The following is a 22317-nucleotide window of genomic DNA, read 5'->3' as shown; positions in this document are numbered from 1 at the left end:
TAGTTTACATGTACACACACTGTATGCAATTATTTCTCTCTCCTCTCTGACACTGGTGGACTCAGCTCTCAGACCTTCGTGAGGACTACACTGTAGATATGTCACCTGTGCACCAGGCAGTCAATATTTTTTTATTTAACAAGGCAAGTCAGTTAAGAACAAATTCTTATTTACAATGACAGCCTAGGAACAATGGATGAACTGCCTTGTTCAGGGGCAGAACGACAGATTTGTACCTTATCAGCTCAGGGATTCGATCTAGCAATCTTTCGGTTACTGTCCCAACACTCTAACCACTAGGCTACCTGCCGCCCCAATAGAAGCTGTCCCTACGCTGCCAAGGGCAGACAGGGCTGGAGAGACTGGACAACATGCTGCTGAGGCTGCAGACAGGGCTGAGGGACAATCACACCCTCACAGCCTAGATTAAAAAATAGAAAGGATAATATGACATGGTTTGTTTATGTTGCACCATAATGCAAGGGAAAGCAGTTATGCATCGTAGGGGACCGAAATTGTTTTAGGTTATGGTGCTCCAGTGAGTGTTACTCATTGTGGACATAGGCACTAGTAAAGGGAATCCTAGTCTTCACCCAATAGCTCAGATTGTCACTGGTCATTTCACCTCCCATGCACGCTTTTAATTTGTTCCCATTCTGACTCTTCTTATATTAGGCTATAGGCCTAGTGGAAGGTATAAGGCTATATGCCTTGTGTATTAGGCTATAGGCCTAGTATGTACAGAAGCGATTGAAGTTGTAAAAGTTAATTATTGTTATAATATGCCTTATTCTTATCATATTTTGTGATTCCAAAGTTTGATGTAACTTGCACATTGTTTTCAGGTTTGAGTCAATAAAGTTCTTGATTTATTCATATTTTATTATTTGTGTATGTTTTTCCTTATCATATTTAAAACTAAATGCCATTTGTAATATGTTTTGGTGCAGATATGTGTTTAATAATCTATTTTTATTTTTTTTATCCCCTTTTCTCCCCAATTTTCGTGGTATCCAATCGCTAGTAATTACTATCTTGTCTCATCGCTACAACTCCCGTACGGGCTCGGGAGAGACGAAGGTCGAAAGCCATGCGTCCTCCGAAACACAACCCAACCAAGCCGCACTGCTTCTTAACACAGCGCGCATCCAACCCGGAAGCCAGGGTTGTGTTTAATAATCAAACCAGATAAGAACGTGTTGGTAAAACTTTACAAGATTCCATTTGTAAAGGGTTTATAAAGGGTTTGTAATTACGTTATTGATGGTTATTTAATAATTTGTAAATGCATTATAAACCTTTAATAAATGGGTTATAACAAACTGGTCAAAATAGTGCGATAGCCAGTCAGTGCTTTCCAAATAGTGAGCCACTATTTATTTCCAGCTATTAACCATTTATACATGCACTTACAAATGTGTATACTATTGAACCTTTATGTATCATCATGCAACATTGTTTTAAATGGTTGCTCAGTTAAACAATAGTTATTTTCTCACCTTTGGGTGCGATGCATTGTTACTCTGTCCCAAGAACAGAAATAGTTCAAAAGTGGGGCAAGACACATCATGAAAACCAACCTCTTCTGTTCCTGGAACAGAGCACCCAAAAGTGAGAAAATACCTATTCTTCAACTGTGCAACTATTAAAAATAAGGTTGTATTATTATACATAAGGTTTAATCTTATAAGCATTTGTCAGGGCATTTATAAATGGATAATAACTGGAGGTAAATGTTGGATTACTATTTGGCAAACACTGACATTACTGCCCTATTTTGACCAATGCGATCACCATTTACGAATGGTTTATAATGCATTTACAACATATTAAATAATCATTAATAACTTAATTTTAACCCCTTTATAAACCCTTTACAAATGGAACTTTATTGTAAAGTGTTTACCAAATTTTATTGTAATGGAACATTCTTGTGAATTTGAACATACACATTTTTACAGGTGTTTTTTCTTGTCTGATTACAATTTGATTGATGTGGTGCTATTGTATGTCATTTCATTTGAAAGGGCTGTTCCTCAGTTTTCAAAATATGTCTCATTTCATACTTGGTTTGACACCCGCAAATTTTGCTCATTAATGGATGCGTTCATGGTCTTTCAGACAGTTTTGGGAAACCCTGCCAGTGAAGCAGCAATGCTAATATGGGGATTTACAGTTACAGTTAGCTGGTGTTCTAATACTTTGTGTTTTCATTCCCCTGTAATTACAGGGTTGAGGAAATTCAATGAAAGGCCTCCTGGGGACACTTTAACAATGCCCTGAGTTTTTACATTAAGAATTGACCGTTCTAGAGAGGATGGAAGACCGTTTTTTTTGTGTGACTGCAGGGACAGAATGAAGCACCATGTTGAGGATGAATGAAGCCTATTCCTGTTACCACAGTAAACTGAAACTCAACACAGGGAATTATAAGGTCACGATGGGTTGTGTGGAAAGACGGTTACTAAACTTTTAGAAAAAAGTGAAAGGATTACGTTTTCCTATGATATCATGTTGACTGGGGTGGTAGATAAAAACATATTCATTAATCTATTCAATTCACCTTGACATGCAAGCTATCAAAACCACCTATCTACAGCACAGTAGACTACATGAAAGTTGAAATTTGAGAATCCAGCAAATCATGTACTTAATCATGTACACCTCCTTGTAGATCACAAAGTAAGGGAAATTATACACAAATCCAATAAAAGACTGAATGGATTCTGGTGCATTTAATACATTCATAAAAGTAATGAATGAAATAAAGGTCTGATCTCTTGATACACTGATGATGAAGCCTCAGATGTGTGAACATAAAGGGTCTCTGCTTTGAGACATCTGGCAGCACGTCTCTTTCTTATCTCTACTGTGGAATGACAGCTTTGTTCTGTGCTGACTCACTGACTCCTGACACCACACAGTTCAAGTGTGTTTGGCCAGTAAAAAGGGTCTTTGCACTCAGTAACACACACCAGCTTTTTACCGACAGCCAGAGCTGCACAAGTATGTGGACAGCCCTTCAAATTTGTGGATTCAGCTTTTTCCGCCACAACCGTTGATGACAGGTGTATAAAATCGAGCACACAGCCATGCAATCTCCTAGACAAACATTGGCAGTAGAATGGCCCATACTGAAGGGCTCAGTGACTTTCAACAAGGCACCGTCATACGATGCCACCTTTCCAACAAGTCAGTTCATCACATTTCTGCCCTGCTAAAGCTGCCCTGGTCAACTGTAAGTGCTGTTATTGTGGAGCAACAACGGCTCAGCCGTAAAGTCGTAGGCCACACAAGCTCACAGAAAGAGACCGCCGAGTGCTGAAGCAATGTAGTGCGTAAAAATCGTCTGTCCTCGTTTGCAACACTCACTACCGAGTTCCGAACTGCCTCTGGAAGCAACCTCTGCACAAGAACCGTTCGTCTGGAGCTTCATGAAATGGGTTTCATGCCCGAGCTGCCGCACACAAGCCTAAGATCACCATGCGCAATGCCAAGCGTCATCTGCAGTGGTGTAAAGCTCGCCGCCATTGGACTCTGGAGCAGTGGAAACGTATTCTCTTAAGTAATGAATCACGCTTCGCCATCTGGCAGTCCGACAGACGAATCTGGATTTGGCTGATGCCAGGAGAACGCTACCTGCCCCAATGCATAGAGCAAACTAAAGTTTGGGGAAGGCCCTTTCCTGTTTCAGCATGACAATGCCCCCGTGCACAAAGCGAGGTTCATACAGAAATGGTTTGTCGAGATCGATGTGGAAGAACTCCGAAAACCCCATCGAACACCTTTGGGATGAATTGGAACATCGACTGCAAGCCAGGCCTAATCACCCAACATCACTGCCCGACCAAACTAATGCTCTTGTTGCTGAATGGAAGCAAGTCCCCACAGCAATGTTTCAACATCTAGTGAAATCCCTGCCAGAGGAGTGGAGGCTGTCATAGCAGCAAAGGGGTGACCAAAATGCTTAGTTTAGCGAAATGCTTATGTTACTTGCTCCAACCGTACAGTAATAAGTAACCAAAAAAAACATGCAAATCCCCCCAAAATTAAGGAATTAAGAAATACAGAAATGTTAGAACAAGCAATGTCAAATATATTATATTATATTGTTCAGATCAAATGTGCCAATTGCCTTCCATTTTTTACATTACATTTTAGTCATTTAGCAGACGCTCTTATCCAGAGCGACTTACAGTAGAGTGCATACATTTTTATTACATTTTTACATACTGAGACAAGGATATCCCTACCGGCCAAACCCTCCCTACCGGCCAAACCCTCCCTAACCCGGACGACGCTATGCCAATTGTGCGTCGCCCCACGGATCTCCCGGTTGCGGCCGGCTGCGACAGAGCCTGGGCGCGAACCCAGCCCAGCCTGGGCGTGAACCCAGAGACTCTGGTGGCGCAGCTAGCACTGCGCAGCTAGCACTGCGATGCAGTGCCCTAGATTTTACATTTTTGCGACCATAAGGACGAAATTAAAAGTTTTCACATTGGCTATGAATTCATGATGTTTGAAATTAAAGATGTTTAATTATCGCTATTGACATAGTGCTAATCTTTGCTAATCTTTGTTGAACATAATAAAACCCCAAAACAAAACTATGCATTATCATTATGGATTTTATCATCGTGGAAATGGGCTGAGGTATTCCTCTGGTTTACTTGTCAACAACGTGACTTACGTGTCCCGGCTGGAATTGCTGGGAGAACACTCCAGCATCTTACATCACCAGCTAGTGCTGAGTCGCTCTGTTTCATGTATATGTGCCTTTCGGTAATTAATAAAATATGAATGTGCGCTTTGAGCGTAGTCTTCAAGATAAATCTTTTTATTTTTCTGCCATGTAATGAGGTATAAAGAACACCAGCCAGGCCAAACATTATTTGTATCCCTGGCACGAACACAGAGTAAAAACTGGGCAAGACAACACTTTTTTTCATGGAGTAAGTCTGTGGGCCTAATGGCAGGTTTGGTAAATAAGTGATTCAATGAAGAGAGAAGATATGAAGTGGTCTGAAGAGGAGGAGAGCAATGGAGGGAGATAAGAAGAAGAAAGGCCCTGGGGGGGGGGGGAGAGAGAGAGAGAGAGAGAGAGAGAGAGAGAGAGAGAGAGAGAGAGAGAGAGAGAGAGAGAGAGAGAGAGAGAGAGAGAGAGAGAGAGAGAGAGAGAGAAACTTGAATTTGACTCTGGGAGAGAAAGACAGAGAAAGGAATAGGTAGTTTGTAATGAGACAGTCATGGTTTCAGTCACTGTGGAGCTGCATTTATTCAAAACATCTCATCCATTTTAATACAGTGAGAACAGCAGAAGCCATATTCTGTGTAGGAGTAAGTACTTCAGACACTGACCGGTAATGGCTGTATAAATATTTAAGCTGCAGCATTTGTCCATGGGCGTGTGGGGCAAATGATGAGGAGGGCAGATGAGGTGTGTGTGTGTGTGTGTGTGTGTGTGTGTGTGTGTGTGTGTGTGTGTGTGTGTGTGTGTGTGTGTGTGTGTGTGTGTGTGTGTGTGTGTGTGTGTGTGTGTGTGTGTGTGTGTGTGTGTGTGTGTGTGTGTGTGTGTGTGTGTGTGTGTACATACTTGGCCTCCAACGCCAAGGCAAACACTCCGGCTGCTTCAGGAGCTGCTGCTGATGTTCCAGAGTGGCGCAGGGTGCAGTTTCCATACAGGTCCGTGGTGGCCTACCATAACACAACGATGGAAGACGAAAACTGTAGTCATATCAGTGAGCTAACAACATTCAACAAGAGGAGAGGAGAGGAGGGGAGAGGAAGGTGGAAAAGTAAAGACTTCAAGAATGCAAATTATTCAGTAAACATTTGATTCAGATGTGTAGTTTAATTACAGATAATCAGAGGTCTTATCCAATTAGTCAGAGAGGAAGAAGCCCATGAGGGAATCCTTGGCTCTCTCAACCGTCATGGCTTTCTGGTGCAAGTCAAAACACAAACAGTGCTGTCAAATACGGTTCTCATATACACTATATATACAAAAGCATGGGGAGCATGGGGATTCGACGATTTCAGCCACACCCATTGATGACAGGTGTATAAACACCAAGCAAGCGGCACCATGAAGACCAAGGAGAACTCCAAACAGGTCAGGGACAAAGTTGTGGAGAAGTACAGATCAGGATTGGGTTATAAAAAATTATCAGAAACTTTGAACATCCCACTGAGCACCATTAAATCCATTATTAATTTTTTTTTAAGAATATTGCACCACAACAAGCCTGCCATGAGAGGGCCGCCCACCAAAACTCACGGACCAGGCAAGGAGGGAAGTAATCAGAGAGGCAACAAAGTGACCAAAGATAACCATGAAGGAGCTGCAAAGCTCCATTGGACCCCTTTAAGCCGTACATACCACAGAGCTGGGATTTACGGCAGAGTGGCCAGAAAAAAAGCCATTGCTTAAAGATTTTTTTTTGCTGTGGGGATGTTTTTCATTGGCAGGGACTGGGAAACTGGTCAGAATTGAAGGAATGATGGATGACGCTAAATACAGGAAGCCTCTTGAGGGAAAGTCTTCCAGAGATTTGAGACTGGGATGGAGGTTCACCTTCCAGCAGGACAATGACCCTAAGCATAATGCTAAAGCAACACGAGTGGTTTAAGGGGAAACATTTAAATGTCTTGGAATGGCCTAGTCAAAGACCAGACCTCAATCCAATTGAGAATCTGTGGTATGACTTAAAGATTGCTGTACACCAGCGGAACCCATCCAACTTGAAGGAGCTGGAGCAGTTTTGCCTTGAAGAATGGGCAAAAATCCCAGTGGCTAGATTTGACAAGCTTATAGAGACACCCCATGAGACTTGTAGCTGAAATTGCTGCAAAAGGTGTCTCTACAAAGTGTTGACTTTGGGGGAGTGAATAGTTATGCACGCTCAAGTTCTCAGTCTTTTCGTCTTATTTCTTGTTTGTTTCACAATAAATAATATTTTGCATCTTCAAAGTGGTAGGCATGTTGTGTAAATTAAATGATACAAACACCCCCCAAAAAAACATTTTAATTCCAGGTTGTAAGGCAACAAAATAGGAAAAATGCCAAGGGGTTGAATACTTTCTCAAGCTACTGTATTGCCAAAGCGTACTTTGGAGTTTAAGTGATACATTTACAATATTAACATCATTAAAATTGTAATAATCAAGACTGTTAATGGGACAATCAGTAACAACAATAATCAAGGGTCAAAATAACCATACATTGAGCAGTAACAATAACATAGTGGACATGTGCAGGTTGGTTGGTCTGTCAGACACTGTTCCTCATTTTATGGCAGGTAGCAATGTAGTGCTTTGCCAACCCACAGCTCTCTGCGTCCTCCCCCAACAGGACGGGTAGCCTATTCTCATCAGAGAGGTCTTTGAATCCTTTAGTAAGACTTTCAAATTTGTGGAAATTACACTCTCTTTATATTTTTTACATTTTGTCAGGAAATGCAGCTCTATCTTGGGTTCTGCTGTGGTGCTGTGGTTGCACAGCCTTTCCTCAACAGGGAGCCAGTTTTTCCTGTGTCTACCCTTCTCAATTGCAAGGATGTGCTCACTGAGCTTGTACTTTGTCAAGGTTTTAATCAGTAACCATGGTCAAATAGTTTGCCATAGTGACGTGTCAATTTAGGGCCTATCTCATCCCTCTCTCCCTCCCTTCCGCCCCCTATGGCACAGATGATTCATACATTGTCTTGTGATAACTCTGCACGTCGAGATAATACTCCAGATAAATGCAGATATAACAACCAAGCAGAAAGTTATAGTCCATCTCTCTCTGCTATGTCATTGTCCCAGTCCTTTACTCTGATGGCAGATATATGCACTCAGTGTACTCAAAGTACTCAGCCTGAGGATAACAATGAGATGAACTTGGTCAACCACTCCCTCTCTCTTTTTTTCACACCCCTTCTAACACACTCACCACGCCAGCCTCAGGGTTCCTCTTGCGTCCGTTGCTGAAGGTGGATGCGAGGGTGGAGGAGCAGCTCTCGTCATACAGGGCCGTGCGGCCGTCGTTGATGGCTGAGTTGATGGAGATGGTCCACATGCTGGAGGCGTAACCATCGCAGTTACAGTCGTCATAGCTACCACCGTCTCCAGAGGCCCATACGTAGATACTGCCTTTCCCTCCTCGGCCCTACAAGACAACACATCAACTGGCTTCAGGATGTGTTATAGGGGTAGAAGCAGTGGAAGTGGTACAGATGTAGATCTTAATGTTATCACCCTGTAGCAGGAGAACTTTCCTGCAATGCAGGAAATATAAAACGTATAGTGTATATGAGGTTTAAAAGTTTGTAATTTCCACCTATACATTTCAGACTTGATTTTTATTCCCGAAAAATGTATCAACACCTACAAAAAAAGTCATTAATTATAATCCAGATAACAATTCACATTTCCAGTTGCTGCAGGTTTATTTTCCTGCTGTAGCAAACTGGCTCATATTAAGATCCTACATCTGTAGTGATAGCAGTACATTTGTAGTAGTGCTGGGGCGGTAGGTAGACTAATGGTTAGAGCTTTGGGCCAGTAACTCAAATCCCTGAGCTGACAAGGTAAAATTCTGTTGTTCTGCCCGTGAACAAGGCAGTTAACCCACTGTTCCCCAGTAGACCGTCATTGTAAAAAATGATTTGTTCTTAACATGTGTTGTTCCTTCTCTCTTTCCATAAGCAATCAGTTACAAGGTAAAAATACAGATTCATCAAACTGAGGACAGAGAAATATGTGTGCACCAGACAGGTCAAGGCTTCTTGCATGCTTGGCTTTGAGGTGTAATTTACACACCAAAAAATGCAGTTAAGATACACTTAGGTTGGCGTCATTAAAACACGTTTTTCAACCATTCCACAAATTTCTTGTTAACAAACTATAGTTTTGGCAAGGCGGTAAGGACATCTACTTTGTGCATGACGCAAGTAATTTGTTTACAGGCAGTAAACATTTGTTTGCAGACAGATTAATTCACTTATAATTCGCTGTATCACAATTAGACCTCCACAAGTCTGGTTCATCATTGCGAGCAATTTCCAAACGCCTGAAGGTACCACGTTCATCTGTACAAACAATAGTACGCAAGTATAAACACCATAGGACCACGCAGCTGTCAGGAAGGAGACGTGTTCTGTCTCCTAGAGATGAACGTACTTTGGTGCAAAAGTGAAAATAAATCCCAGAACAATAGCAAAGAACCATGAAGATGCTGGAAGAAACAGGTACAAAAGTATCTATATCCACAGTAAAATGAATCCTATATTGACATAACCTCAACGGCTGCTCAGCAAGGAAGAAGACACTGCTCCAAAACCGCCATAAAAAAGCCAGACTACGGTGGAGACAAAGACTGCACAGGGGAACAAAGATCATATTTTTTGGAGAAATGTCCTCTGGTCTGATGAAACAAAAATAGAACTGCTTGGCCATAATGACCATCGTTATGTTTGGAGGAAAAAGGGGGAACTTGCAAGCCGAAGAACACCATCCCAACCGTGAAGCACGGGGGTGGCAGCATCATGTTGTGGGGGAGCTTTGCTGCTTTAGGGACTGGTGCACTTCACAAAATAGATGGCATCATGAGGTAGGAAAATCATGTGGATATATTGAAGCAACATCTCAAGACTTCAGTCAGGAAGTTAAAGCTTGGTCGTAAATGGTCAAGGTCAAGGTATTGGTATTGGAGTGGCCATCACAAAGTCCTGACCTCAATCCTATAGAACATGTGTGGGCAGAACTGAAAAAGCATGTGTGAGCAAGGAGGCCTAGACACCTGACTCAGTTACATCAGCTCTGTCAGGAGGAATGGGCCAAAATTCACCCAACTTATTGTGGGAAGCTTGTGGAAGGCCACCCGAAACGTTTGACCCATACTTATTGAGTGTATGTAAACTTCTGACCCACTGGGAATGTGATGAAAGAAATAAAAGCTGAAATAAATTATTCTCTCTACTATTATTCTGATATTTCACATTCTTAAAATAAAGTGGTGATCCTAACTGACCTAAGACAGGGCATTTTTACTGGGATTAAATGTCAGGAATTGTGAAAAACTTAGTTTAAATGTATTTCGCTAAGGTGTATGTAAACTTCCAACTTCAACTGTATGTAACAGATGTTACAAATTATGTATTTGATGGTCATTCAGGTTAAATAGGTTGTTCAATCATAATTAGGTAGCTAGCTAACATTAGATTGAGTGTTAGTTAGATAGCATACAACAGTTAGCTAGCTAGCCATTTTCTGTTCTAATATATCTGGCTGTGGTAACGTTAGCTAGCTAACAAAGTTAGCCTCACGACCATGCCCGCGACACTATCTTACTGAAGTGTATAAACTATGTCAGTGTCTGTAATGGTAGCTAGTTAAAGCTAGCTAGGTACCTTAGCTAGCTTAGTCTGAAACTTCTTCTGGACTGTCTCAGACAATGTTTCACTCCTTAGCTATGTTACCTAAATTTGCTGGCTAGCTAGCTAAGTTACTAAAGTTAGATTTGACTTATTCTATATATGGGTAAATTTAACCAAGCCATTTGGCAGGCTTATCTTATGCTTGCATGGTGATTGATTGAGTTATCTGGCGTTACTGTACTGGTTTTCAATGGTTTCTGACAGTGGCAGCTTTAGTCGGACTTGTGAAGTTGAGGAGAATGGATGCAAATTCTGTTGGCTAGCTAACGTTAGAGTTTACCTTAAATGTCATGTAGCCAAGTTAGTTTAGCTAGCTAACTAGCTAGCTACACTATATAAACAAAGTATGTGGACACTCCTTCAAATTAGTGGATTGGGCTATTTCAGCCACACCTGTTGCTGACAGGTGAATAAAATCGAGCACACAGTCATGCAATCTTCATAGACAAACATTGGCGGTAGAATGGACATACTGAAGAGCTCAGTGACTTTAAATGTGGCACCGTCATAGGATGTCAGTTCGTCAGTTCGTCATATTTCTGCACGAAGTGGTAGGCCACACAAGCTCAAAGAACGGGACCCCAGAGTGCTGAAGCTCGCAGCGCGTAAAAATTGTCTGTCCTTGGTTGTAACGCTCACTATCGAGTTCCAAACTGCCTCTGGAAGCAATGTCAGCACAATAACTGTTTGTTGGGAGCATGAAATGGGTTCCCATGGCCTAGCAGTCACACACAAGCTTAAGATCACCATGCGCAATGTCAAGCGTCGACTGGAGTGGTCTAAAGCTCGCCGCCATTGGACTCTGGAGAAGTGGGAACGCGATCTCTGGAGTGATGAATCACACTTCACCATCTGGCATTCTGACGGATGAATCTGGGTTTGGCGGATGCCAGGAGGACGCTACCTGCCCCAAAGCCAAATGCAAACTGTAAAGTTTTTCATGGTTTCATACTTTTGGTCATGTTGTGTATGTTTCCATAATTTTTATATTTCTGTACTTAAATGCAGAGGTCAAGGCCAATGAATGGACAGCTTTGTAAAGATACACTGAATGAGTGGAACCTGGCCTCTTTAATTACAAAGTTTGAGTGTAAAACTGAGAAATTCCTTTTTGAGAGTAGGGACAGAGCTTTGGGGGGGGTGAAACACAGATTTTCATTGACCCTGTGTAAAACAGCATTTACGTCTTCCACATTGTCATCGATAACCGCAAGGCCGCGGGGCCTGACGGTATTCCAGGGCGCATTCTCAGAGCATGCGCAGAACAGCTGATAGGCATTTTCATGGTCATTTTCAACCTCTCCGTATTCCCAGTCTATAATCTCTACATGTTTAAAGATGTTTACCATCATTCCTGTCCCCAAGAACTCTAAGGCTTCATTCCACAATGACTACCGCCCTGTACCACTCACTTCTGTAATCATGAAGTGCTTTGAGAGGCTGGTTATGGCACACATTAACTCCACCATCCCAGACACCCTAGACCCACTCCAATTTGCATACCGCCCCAAGAGATCCATAGATGACGCAATCTCAATTGCTCTCAACACTGCACCCACCCCCATAGATAAGGGGAATACCTATGTGAGAATGCTGTTCATTGACTACAGCTCAGCGTTCAACACCATTGTCCCCTACAAGCTCGTCACCAAGCTTAGGACTCTGGGTCTGAACACCTCTTTCTGCAACTAGATTCTGGACTTTCTGACAACAGGTGGGGAGGGTAGGCAACATCACCTCCACCACGCTGACCCTCAACTCCATTATCAAGTTCGCTGATAACACGACAGCGGTAGGACTGATCACTGGCGATGATGAGCCAGCCTACAGGGATGAAGTCAGTGACCTGGCAGTGTGGTGCCGGAGTAACAACCTTTCCCTCAACGTCAGCAAGACCAAGGAGCTGATCACGGACTACAGGAAATGGGGGGGCGAGCACACCCCCATCCACATCGACGGGGTGGCAGTGGAGCAGGTAGACAGCTTCAAGTTCCTCGGTTCCAAATCACTAAAGAATTAAAATGGTTCAAACACACAAATCCTGAAAAAGATCTACAGCTGTACCACTGAGAGCATATTGACTGGCTGCATCACTGCTTGGTATGGCAATAGTACCGCCCTTGATCACATGGCACTACAGAGTGTTGTGAGGACAGCCCAGTACATCACTGGGCCGAGCTCCCTGCCATCCAGGACCTCTATATCAGGCGATGTGAAAAGAAGGCCTGGAAAATCGTCAAAGACCCCAACCACCCACGGCAAGAGGTACCGGTGCATCAAGTCTGACACCAACAGGCTCTTGAACAGCTTCTATCCCCAAGCAATACGACGGATAAATAGCTAACAAAATAGCTACACGGACTGTTTACCTTGTATCTTTCTTGACCTTTAAAAAATATATATTTGCACTGTCTCTATGCATACTCACAGGGCCCTACACAATCACACACGCTGTCACTCCAACACACACACAATACTCATCATTTGCTCAATTACACATAATATGCGTATACATTTATACTGACTCTACACACTGTTTATCTTATATCCCGTTGCACAGTATCTAACTCCATCACTCCAGTATCCCTGCACATATAAATGTGACCCGATTCAGGAAACTAGGTGTATGTCGCGAGTCACTACTTCACAGCATCGGCATTTATCAAAATGTATTTTTTTGGCAGAAATGCCTTATGGAACATGTGAACTTTCATGTGCCTTAATGACACACGTGTATGCCATATGTAAATATGAATACAATTGTTAAATTAGGGGTTTAGTTGGTTTAGCCACAGAAAAAGACAGGAACCTTCCCGCTAGCCATGATTGTCTGAGATAATGAGTGGGCTGGACATGCCGAGAGATGAGTTTGGATTTGTCTGCCATGTAGCCCGCTTCTGTCTATAATATGAGCTGTTCAGTATGTGTGGGTAATCCTTTCTAACGCAGCTTTTTTTGAAAGACATCACGTAGTACAACTGCATAAGTGTTGCTCTCCACTTTTTGGTGGACTGTGTTTTTAAATGAGTTGAACTAGAGTATGATAGCTAAGGAGGTGGAGAAAAATCTGGCATTTTTTTGCAAATATGCAGACAGAGTGGAAAAGAGAACACACAGAAGGCTGTTGTATAAAACACCTGTTTCTGGGTTACATCTTCAAACTAAGGTCAAGCATGACATCCGTGACAGAGAGGGAGAAAAGTCCATCCATGTATACAGGTAAGAGAGTCTAGCTAGCTACATTTTCAGATATTACACATTTCTAATTTTGTCAGTCATTTTCATTTCAAGTTAAAGTACTGCCCATGCAGAACTCTCATAACGAGGTGGACCAGAGTCTTCTCAGTAGTGCAATTATCAGTCACAGACGGATAATGACTAAAACAGACTCAATTGTATTTAGCTAACATTAGCTGTCTGGCTAGCTGTCTAACGTTACGTGTATGATCTATGTAGTAATATTATTCGTACCTCAATATTATTCGTACCTTATTCGTACCTCAATTTGCATTGCTAGTTGTAGCCTAATGTTAGCCAGTTAACATTGAACCTGGTTGGTTAGTTACCTGCAGATTCATGTAGGGTAGTAACTTTATGAGTTGGGATTATGGTGCATTGTTTAGCTAGTTAGCTACATGCCTAACCAAAAGACTCCACTATGCAAGTACCTATTTCAATAGAATGTTTATGATGTCACTGCGACAACTGTCAGACATTGCTGGTAAATTCGCTCTGGGTATCTACTCTGATTTCAGAGCAGTCTCGTCTGAGTGTGCCAGAGCGCAGAATAACTGATGAATTTCCATACGCTCCACATTTTAGCTGAACAGCGTACCACTTACCTTAAAACCCCCATAACATTGAATTACTTAAATTACAAAAAAAACATGTGAAATGTGCATTGAAGTCGAGCAGTGAATTTCAAACAGATTCAACCACAAAGACCAGGGAGGTTTTACAATGCCTCGCAAAGAAAGGCACCTATTGGCAGATGGGTAAAAATAAAAAAGCAGACATTGAATATCCCTTTGAGAATGGTGAAGTTAGTCATCACACTTTGGATAGTATCAATACACCTGGTCACTACAAAGATACAAGTGAAGGTGATATGGTGAAATCCCTGAGCGCTTTCCTTCCTCTCCGTCAACTGAGTTAGAAAGGATGGCTGCATCTTTGTAGTGACTGGGTTTATTTAATTATTTTAGAATAATTCAGTTGCGGCCAACATATTTGGCCACAACTGTACATATTTTCTCCCTCAAATCAAGGAAGGTCCCTTATGTTGGTAACCCCTGATCTAGGTAAACCTGATTTGCGTATGTGTCCCTCTCACCACATCTATTCCTGCCTCTCCATCTAAATTGCAAAGTGCCGTTTGAAATGCAGTGAGATTACATATGTGCACGGCTATTGTCTCCAGCGCTCCCAAAATGAAGCACTCTTATGTATCAAGCACCGCTTCCAGAATATTCCATATGATTTATTTCCATTATCCATGTCAATTTGCAAAATGAAGCCACCTCGCTCAAGATGCAAACTAAGTATCTTGTTTAGAGTGAAGTGATTGTACCGGGGCGGGGGTGACAAGTGTTCCCCAGCTGTTAAAGAGAATAACAAAAAACATGCATGGCTGTTTAATGGAAAATAATCGAATTGAATTATTCTCATCTTAGGTCGGTGGAAAAGAAAGTACTATTTTTGTTATTGTACAACGTGCATCGTGCCTAGCCTACGTAATGGTTTACATATGTGATCATTAGCATGAGAGAGGCATAGTGGAATACTGCTTGATTAGTTGTGTTTATCTTAGAGCACATTTTGCACCTCCTCAACAACATTGGATGAGATAGGGTCAGAGCAGATCAGACCACCCCCTGCATGGTATTGTGAATCATCAAGCAGCTAATTGCCACTGGCAGTATCCTAACTAACTGTGTGTGTCTAGGGGGTGTCTGTGAAAGTGTGTAACAGCAAGGCTGTTCTTTTTCCTATTCTGTGTCTTGAGTCTAATATAATGTATGCCTCTTCAAAGAACACAGTTACCCCAGTAAGACAAGTACAGGTACTCTATAAGCCTGTTATTTCCAGTCAGCCCAGTGTGTTTGTGTGTGTGTGTGTGTGTGTGTGTGTGTGTGTGTGTGTGTGTGTGTGTGTGTGTGTGTGTGTGTGTGTGTGTGTGTGTGTGTGTGTGTGTGTGTGTGTGTGTGTGTGTGTGTGTGTGTGTGTGTGTGTGTGTGTGTGTGTGTGTGTGTGTGTGTGTGTGCACCTTGTTGACTCCATCAGCCATGGCTTGCAAAGTGAGCTCTCTGGGTCCGTCTACTGTCTTGCCGTCATCGGTGGGACCCCAACTAGCACTGTAGATGTCAATGACCTGGGGCATATGGCTGATGGATGATGCCTCGATGATGTCCGTCATGAAGGGCTGGTCCAGCATACGGATACCTGGGGGAGGAGGAGAGGATGGGTGGGGAGAGACATGTAGTGTAAGATACACATTGTCTATCGTATGAATCAGTCAAGCCATTGGTTACACATTATTAAAATGCTAAGCCACTGTTGACCAAATATATTTTGTATGGCTTGACTATTGCTTTAAAAACTGGAGAAAGTACTTTATAACAAAATATACCAGTTAGCAATTAGGTAATTTGTGTTGGTGCTACAGTTTAACCTACATCTCTTTATGTTAGGCCAGTCTTTATACAAACTGTATATATGAAATATATTCAGCCCCCGTTGATGCACCTATTTGGAGAAAAACGTATGTAAACATAATGAAATCTCTAAACCAATTAATTGTAACATCAAATCCTTCATTATGGTGCTTCCATAACTCCTTTCAACCTCTATGGAAATTGATGAGTTCGAGGTTATTAACAACATACTGATGAAGAAGTCTCTCAATTGGAAATTTGAATTCCACCCAAAACAAAGTGTGACATAGCTGCTTCCATAGCCAAATCAAAGGGAGAATTCAATGAGAAATGGAAGAATGGAATTGTCTATATCGAGTGTTGTAATTTTGCTTCTGCAACTGCATTCTCACATTTACAGTATTGTATAAAACCAAAGATATAATTTGTCTGTGAGTTCACAAGCTGATCAATACTGGGGAGTGTCTGTGTAGAATCAAATTAAATGTTATTGGTCACGTGCACATGGTTAGCAGATGTTAAAACCTCTCTGGGATATGTGGGATGCTAGCGTCCCAACTGGCCAACATCCAGTGAAAATGCAGAGCGCCAAAATCATATAAATTACTATAAAAATTTAACTTTGATGATATCACACATTCAATATACCAAATTAAAGCTACACTTGTTGTGAATCCAGCCAACGTGTCAGATTTCAAAAATGCGAAAGCAAAGGATGCTATTATCTGAGCATAGCACCCAAGCAAACAAACACAGACCATCATATTTCAACCCTCCAGGCAGGACACAAAACGCAGAAATATAGATATATTTCATGCCTTACCTTTGACGAGCTTCTTCTGTTGGCACTCCAATATGTCCCATAAACATCACAAATGGTCCTTTTGTTCGATTAATTGCGTCGATTTATATCCAAAATGTCAATTTATTTGGCGCGTTTGATCCAGAAAAACACCAGTTCCAACTTGCGCAACTTGACTACAAAATATCTCAAAAGTTACCTGTAAGCTTTGTCCAAACATTTCAAACTACTTTTGAAATACACATTTAGGTATTTTTTAACGTAAATAATCAATAAAATTGAAGACGATGATCTGTGTTCAATACCGGAGGAAAACAACATGTAGCGAGCCTCTGTGTAACGCGCCTCTAACAAAGAGTAAACTTCCCTCGAGCCTCATTCTGAAAAGTTTTACTTCTTAATTTCTCAAAGGAAAAACATCAACCAATTTCTAAAGACTGATGACATCCAGTGGAAGCGATAGGAACTGCAAGGAGGTCCCTTAGAAATCTGGATTCCCAATGAAACCTGATTGAAAATAGAGTGACCTAAAAAAAAATCTGAATGGTTTGTCCTTGGGGTTTCGCCTGCCAAATAAGTTCTGTTATAGTCACAGACATGATTCAAACAGTTTTAGAAACTTCAGAGTGTTTTCTATCCGAATCTACTAATAACTATGCATATCTTAGTTTATGGGCATGAGTAGCAAGCAGTTTAATTTGGGCACGCTTTTCATCCAAAATTCTGAATGCTGCCCCCTATCCTAGAGAAGTTTTAAAGGCGAGTGTAGCGAAATGCTTGTGCTTCTAGTTCCGACAGTGCAGTAATATATAACAAGTAATTTAACAATTCCTCAACAACTACCTAATACACACAAATCTAAAGGGATGGAATAAGAATATGTACATGTAAATATATGGATGAGCAGTGGCCGAGCGGCATAGGCAAGGTGCAATACATGGTATAAGATACATCATATACATATGAGATGAGTAATGTAAGATATTTAAACATTATTAAAGTGGCATTGTTTAAAGTGACTATTGAGTCTCTATGTAGGCAGCAGCCTCTCTGAGTTAGTGATTGCTGTTTAGCAGTCTGATGGCCTAGAGATAGAAGCTGTTTTTCAGTCTCTCGGTCCCAGCTTTGATGCACCTGTACAGACCTCGCCTTCTGGATGGTAGCGGAGTGAACAGGAAATGACTCGGGTGGTTGTTGTCCTTGATAATCTTTTTGGCCTTCCTGTGGCATTGGGTGCTGTAGGTGTCCTGGAGGGCAGGTAGTGTGCCCCCATTGAAGCGTTGCGCAAACCGTACCACCCTCTGGAGAGCCTTGCGGTTGAGGGCGGTGCAGTTGCCGTACCAGGCGGTGATACAGCCTGACAGAATGCTCTCAACTGTGCACCTGTAAGAGTTTGTCAGGGTTTTAGGTGACAAGCCAAATGTATTGCTGTTTAGCAGTCTGATGGCCTTGAGATAGAAGCTGTTTTTCAGTCTCTCGGTCCCAGCTTTGATGCACCTGTACGGACCTCACTATCTATTTTGCCTTCTTCACCACACTGTCTGTGTGGGTGGACCATTTCAGTTTGTCTGGGAAGTGTACGCTGAGGAACTTAAAACTTTCCACCTTCACTACTCTGCTGTTACCTGAAGTCCACGATGATCTCCTTTGTTTTGTTGAGTGAGAGGTTATTTTCCTGACACCACCATCTGAGTGCCCTCACCTCCTCCCTGTAGGCTGTCTCGTCATTGTTTGTAATCAAGCCCACTACTGTTGTGTCGTCTGCAAACTTGATGATTGAGTTGCAGGCGTGCATGGCCACACAGTCATGGGTGAACAGGGAGTACAGGAGGGGCTGAGCATGCACCCTTGTGGGGCCCCAGTGTTGAGGGTCAGCGAAGCGGAGATGTTGTTTCCTACCTTCACCACCTGGGGGGCGGCCCGTCAGAAAGTCCAGGACCCAATTGCACAGGGCGGGGTTGAGACCTAGGGCCTCCAGATTAATGATGACCTTGGATGGCACTTGGTGTTGAATGCTGAGCTCTAGTCAATGAACAGCATTCTTACATAGGTATTCCTCTTGTCCAGATGGGATAGGGCAGTGTGCAGTGTGATGGAGATTGCATTGTCTGTGGACCTGTCGGGACGGTATACAAACGGAAGTGGGTTTAGGGTGGCAGGTAAGGTTGAGGTGATATGATCCTTGACTAGTCTCTCAAAGCACTTCATGATGACAGAAGTGAGTGCTACGGGGCGATAGTAATTTAGTTCAGTTATCCTTGTCTTCTTGGGTAGAGGAACAATGGTGGCCATCCTGAAGCAGGGACAGCAGACTGAGATACGGAGCGATTGAATATGTCCGTAAACACACCAGCCAGCTAGTCTGCGCATGCTCTGAGGACACGGCTAGGGGTGCCGTCTGGGCCAGCAGCCTTGCGAGGGTTAACACGTTTAAATGTCTTACTCACGTCAGCCACGGAGAAGGAGAGGGGGGGCCTTGTTAGCGGTCCGCGTCGGTGGCACTGTATTATCCTGAAAGTGGGCAAAGAAGGTGTGTAGTTTGTCTGGAAGCAATACGTCGGTGTCCGTGACGTGGCTGGTTTTCTTTTTGTAGTCTGTAATTGCCTGTAGTCCCTGCCACATACGTCTTGTGACTGAGCCGTTGAATTGCGACTCCACTTTGTCCCTATACCGACATTTCGCTTGTTTGATTGCCTTGCAGAGGGAATAACTACACGGTTTATATTCGGCCATATTCCCAGTCCTCTTTCCATGGTTAAATGCGGTGGTTCGCGCTTTTACTTTTGTGCGAATGCCGCAATCCATCCATGGTTTTTGGTTAGGGTAGGTTTTAATATTCACAGTGTGTACAACATTTTCAATGCACTTCCTTATAAACTCTCTCACCGAGTCAGCGTGTAGATCGATGTTATTCTCTGAGGCTACCCGGAACATTTCTGTGTCCATTATTATTCTGTGCGGCATACTTTATAAATATAAGATGCAATTCACAATTTTAGGTAATGATGAGAGAAGTAAGATGAACAATAATATAATTATTATTGAGTATAGCTGCCATTAGTATTGTTATTATCACTGCCATAGCACTACTAGTACTGTTATTCTCACTGCCACTTTTATACATTTTCTGACATGACTGTGATCACTATTACTTTTACTTCAAAGCCAGCTGTTATTTACCACAGTATTAGAGCAGTCTACATACCTGCCACCTTAGAGTTGTAGGCCACTCCCACTCCGCAGATGTTGTTGTTGGCTGCTGCAGACACCTCACCAGCACACCTTGTTCCATGACTACACACAGAAACACACAGGTAGATTGGGGAATGGGGATAAAGTTGGAAACCATAGTGGGAATTGGTTACTCGTCAATATATCATGTCTTTGATCACCTATTGTTTAATTATATTCTTCTTACTATAAAATCAAATAATATTAAATAATGTCACAGGACTTATCTTGTCAGCTAAATTAACAAATCTACAGCCTATGGCATGGCCAGATAACTTAACATATAAGCCAACTAATATTCTGTTCTTCCGAAATACAATTTCTTCATATCATAATGTTTCTTTAGACCTGACTAAAATAAATAATGGATTCATTGTGATGGTGTATATTAAATTGATTTATTAGACTTTTTAACTGTAGATGTTCCAAAGGCGTGCATCAGCGGCTTGTATGTGTGGAAGCCTGGAGATGCTAAACATATTTATATTAATAATTAACGGTTAATTACCATGAGACCGGCACTATTTTGCATTACAATAACTATCTGACAATGTGTCTACGTGTGTGTGTGTGTGTGTGTGTGTGTGTGTGTGTGTGAGAGAGAGTATTCCTGTGTGGACTTCCCACAGGGTAATTGAAGTGAGCCTTCTCTGCACTCCCAGCATGCTTTGCCACAGACAGTCTGCTATTTATAAACAACCAGCTAATTAGCCAACTAGTCCTGTGCTGCACTAACTCAGCAGCGGCAACACTGAGATGTCTCATGTCACAACCTGGGTGACAGCAAGGCATGCACTGTTGAACAGGCACCAGAAATACAATACTGCTGATGACTGCTTTGGGGCAGATGACCTTGGAGGGACACGGGCTTGCCAGCTAGTCTTTACCTGTTAAACCAGTCATCCGTGTAGCGGGGATATGGGTATGGGTCATTGCTGCTGAAGTCAAAGCTGGCCTCTGCATTCTGAAAGGACAGGACACAAACCATTAAAATCCGGCAGAGTACAAGACACAACAGGAGGAAGATTGAGGGGGAAACGAGTAGCGTTAACACAAAAGTACAGACCATCCCTTAAAGGTGCAATGACCTTCTCAAATCTAGTCTTGTCTTGTCCAGACCCAACCTAGACTGCTGTGATGTGTCTGCTTTAATAACGACTGAACTGATGTTTTTGTTGTAGCTGCCTCTCTGCATCTATGTTCAATCTAAGCTGTGCGCATGCGCAGATGCCCATCTCCGCACAGAAGAAATATCAGCCCATGCAGAGAAACATGAGATTGAACTACACTCAGATTTCTAGTTTTCCCCTTTAGTTAAGACTATCAACATTTTGCTCTACTGTGGGAATTGTGCTCGAATCAATGCAATATTAGGCACGTTGATGTAACATACCAAAACGAAACTAACTATGCAAGACTTAGTATGCAAAACGACCTGTGCAAGAGATGTCCTTGTAGGCAGAGCGCATTGGAGTAGGATTCTATTGCATTGAAAGGCACGACTCAGGTCCGTACTCTACACAGGTCCATACTCAGAGTTGCAGTAGGCCTATATGCAAATAGCCATTGCCATATATGGTAGCCAAAAGCTGAAGAACATACACGCATCCAGGTACTTTCCGCAGGTGCTGTTGTAGGCAAACTCATGGAGAATAGATCGGAAGACGCTGCACACTGCTGCTCATGCTCCCAGGTGATTTTATTTCTAACAACGTTTTGACCCTTAGGTCTTCATCAGGCATCCATTGGGAGCATGAGCAGCAGTGAGCAGCATTTTCCTTTCTGTTTTCCATATATGGTAGCCAACATTTAGATATTGCAACTGTGGCTGCTTTGAGTTGTGAACGGTATATTTTCTGTAACACACCTGATAGTCACTATATGGTTTTTGTTCTTCCATCCCTAAGCTCCCAGCTCACTCAGCCTGTTTTTTTTCAAGCTTCCTGACAGTTAGAGATGAGAGAAAAGCTGACACTTCGTCATTTCTGAGCATTTTAATAGCGTAAAAAGATTATGGGTGATATTTTGGTCATGCAAAGGCTTATTTTACTTGGGAAATAGGATGACTGTGTGGGACCTTAAGTTGATTGCGTCAAGAAATAATTGTTTGGAATTCCCTCATGCCAAACATGCTATAATGAAAACCTTTCAGTCTAATGGAAATACTGTATGTCATGTGGACCAGATTAATATGAAGACAATTTCCAACACG

General features: G+C 42.3%; 1 protein-coding gene across 1 annotated transcript in view; it reads right to left on the bottom strand.

The window, feature by feature from the left end:
- LOC139570878 (neuroendocrine convertase 2-like) overlaps window positions 1-22317 on the bottom strand; it is a 67106-nt gene that overhangs the window by 9871 nt on the left and 34918 nt on the right. Inside the window, exons 6-10 of the mRNA XM_071393176.1 lie at window positions 20993-21069; window positions 20080-20168; window positions 15685-15860; window positions 7934-8149; window positions 5594-5694 (exon numbers count right to left, since the gene is read on the bottom strand). Of these exons, the coding sequence (XP_071249277.1) occupies window positions 5594-5694; window positions 7934-8149; window positions 15685-15860; window positions 20080-20168; window positions 20993-21069 (659 nt within the window). The remainder of the gene's footprint in view (window positions 1-5593; window positions 5695-7933; window positions 8150-15684; window positions 15861-20079; window positions 20169-20992; window positions 21070-22317) is intronic.

This window comes from Salvelinus alpinus, chromosome 3, assembly GCF_045679555.1.
Source record: "Salvelinus alpinus chromosome 3, SLU_Salpinus.1, whole genome shotgun sequence".
Classification (NCBI taxonomy): domain Eukaryota; kingdom Metazoa; phylum Chordata; class Actinopteri; order Salmoniformes; family Salmonidae; genus Salvelinus; species Salvelinus alpinus.
Note: the sequence above shows the minus strand (reverse complement) of the source record. Positions and strands in the feature narration are given on the sequence as shown.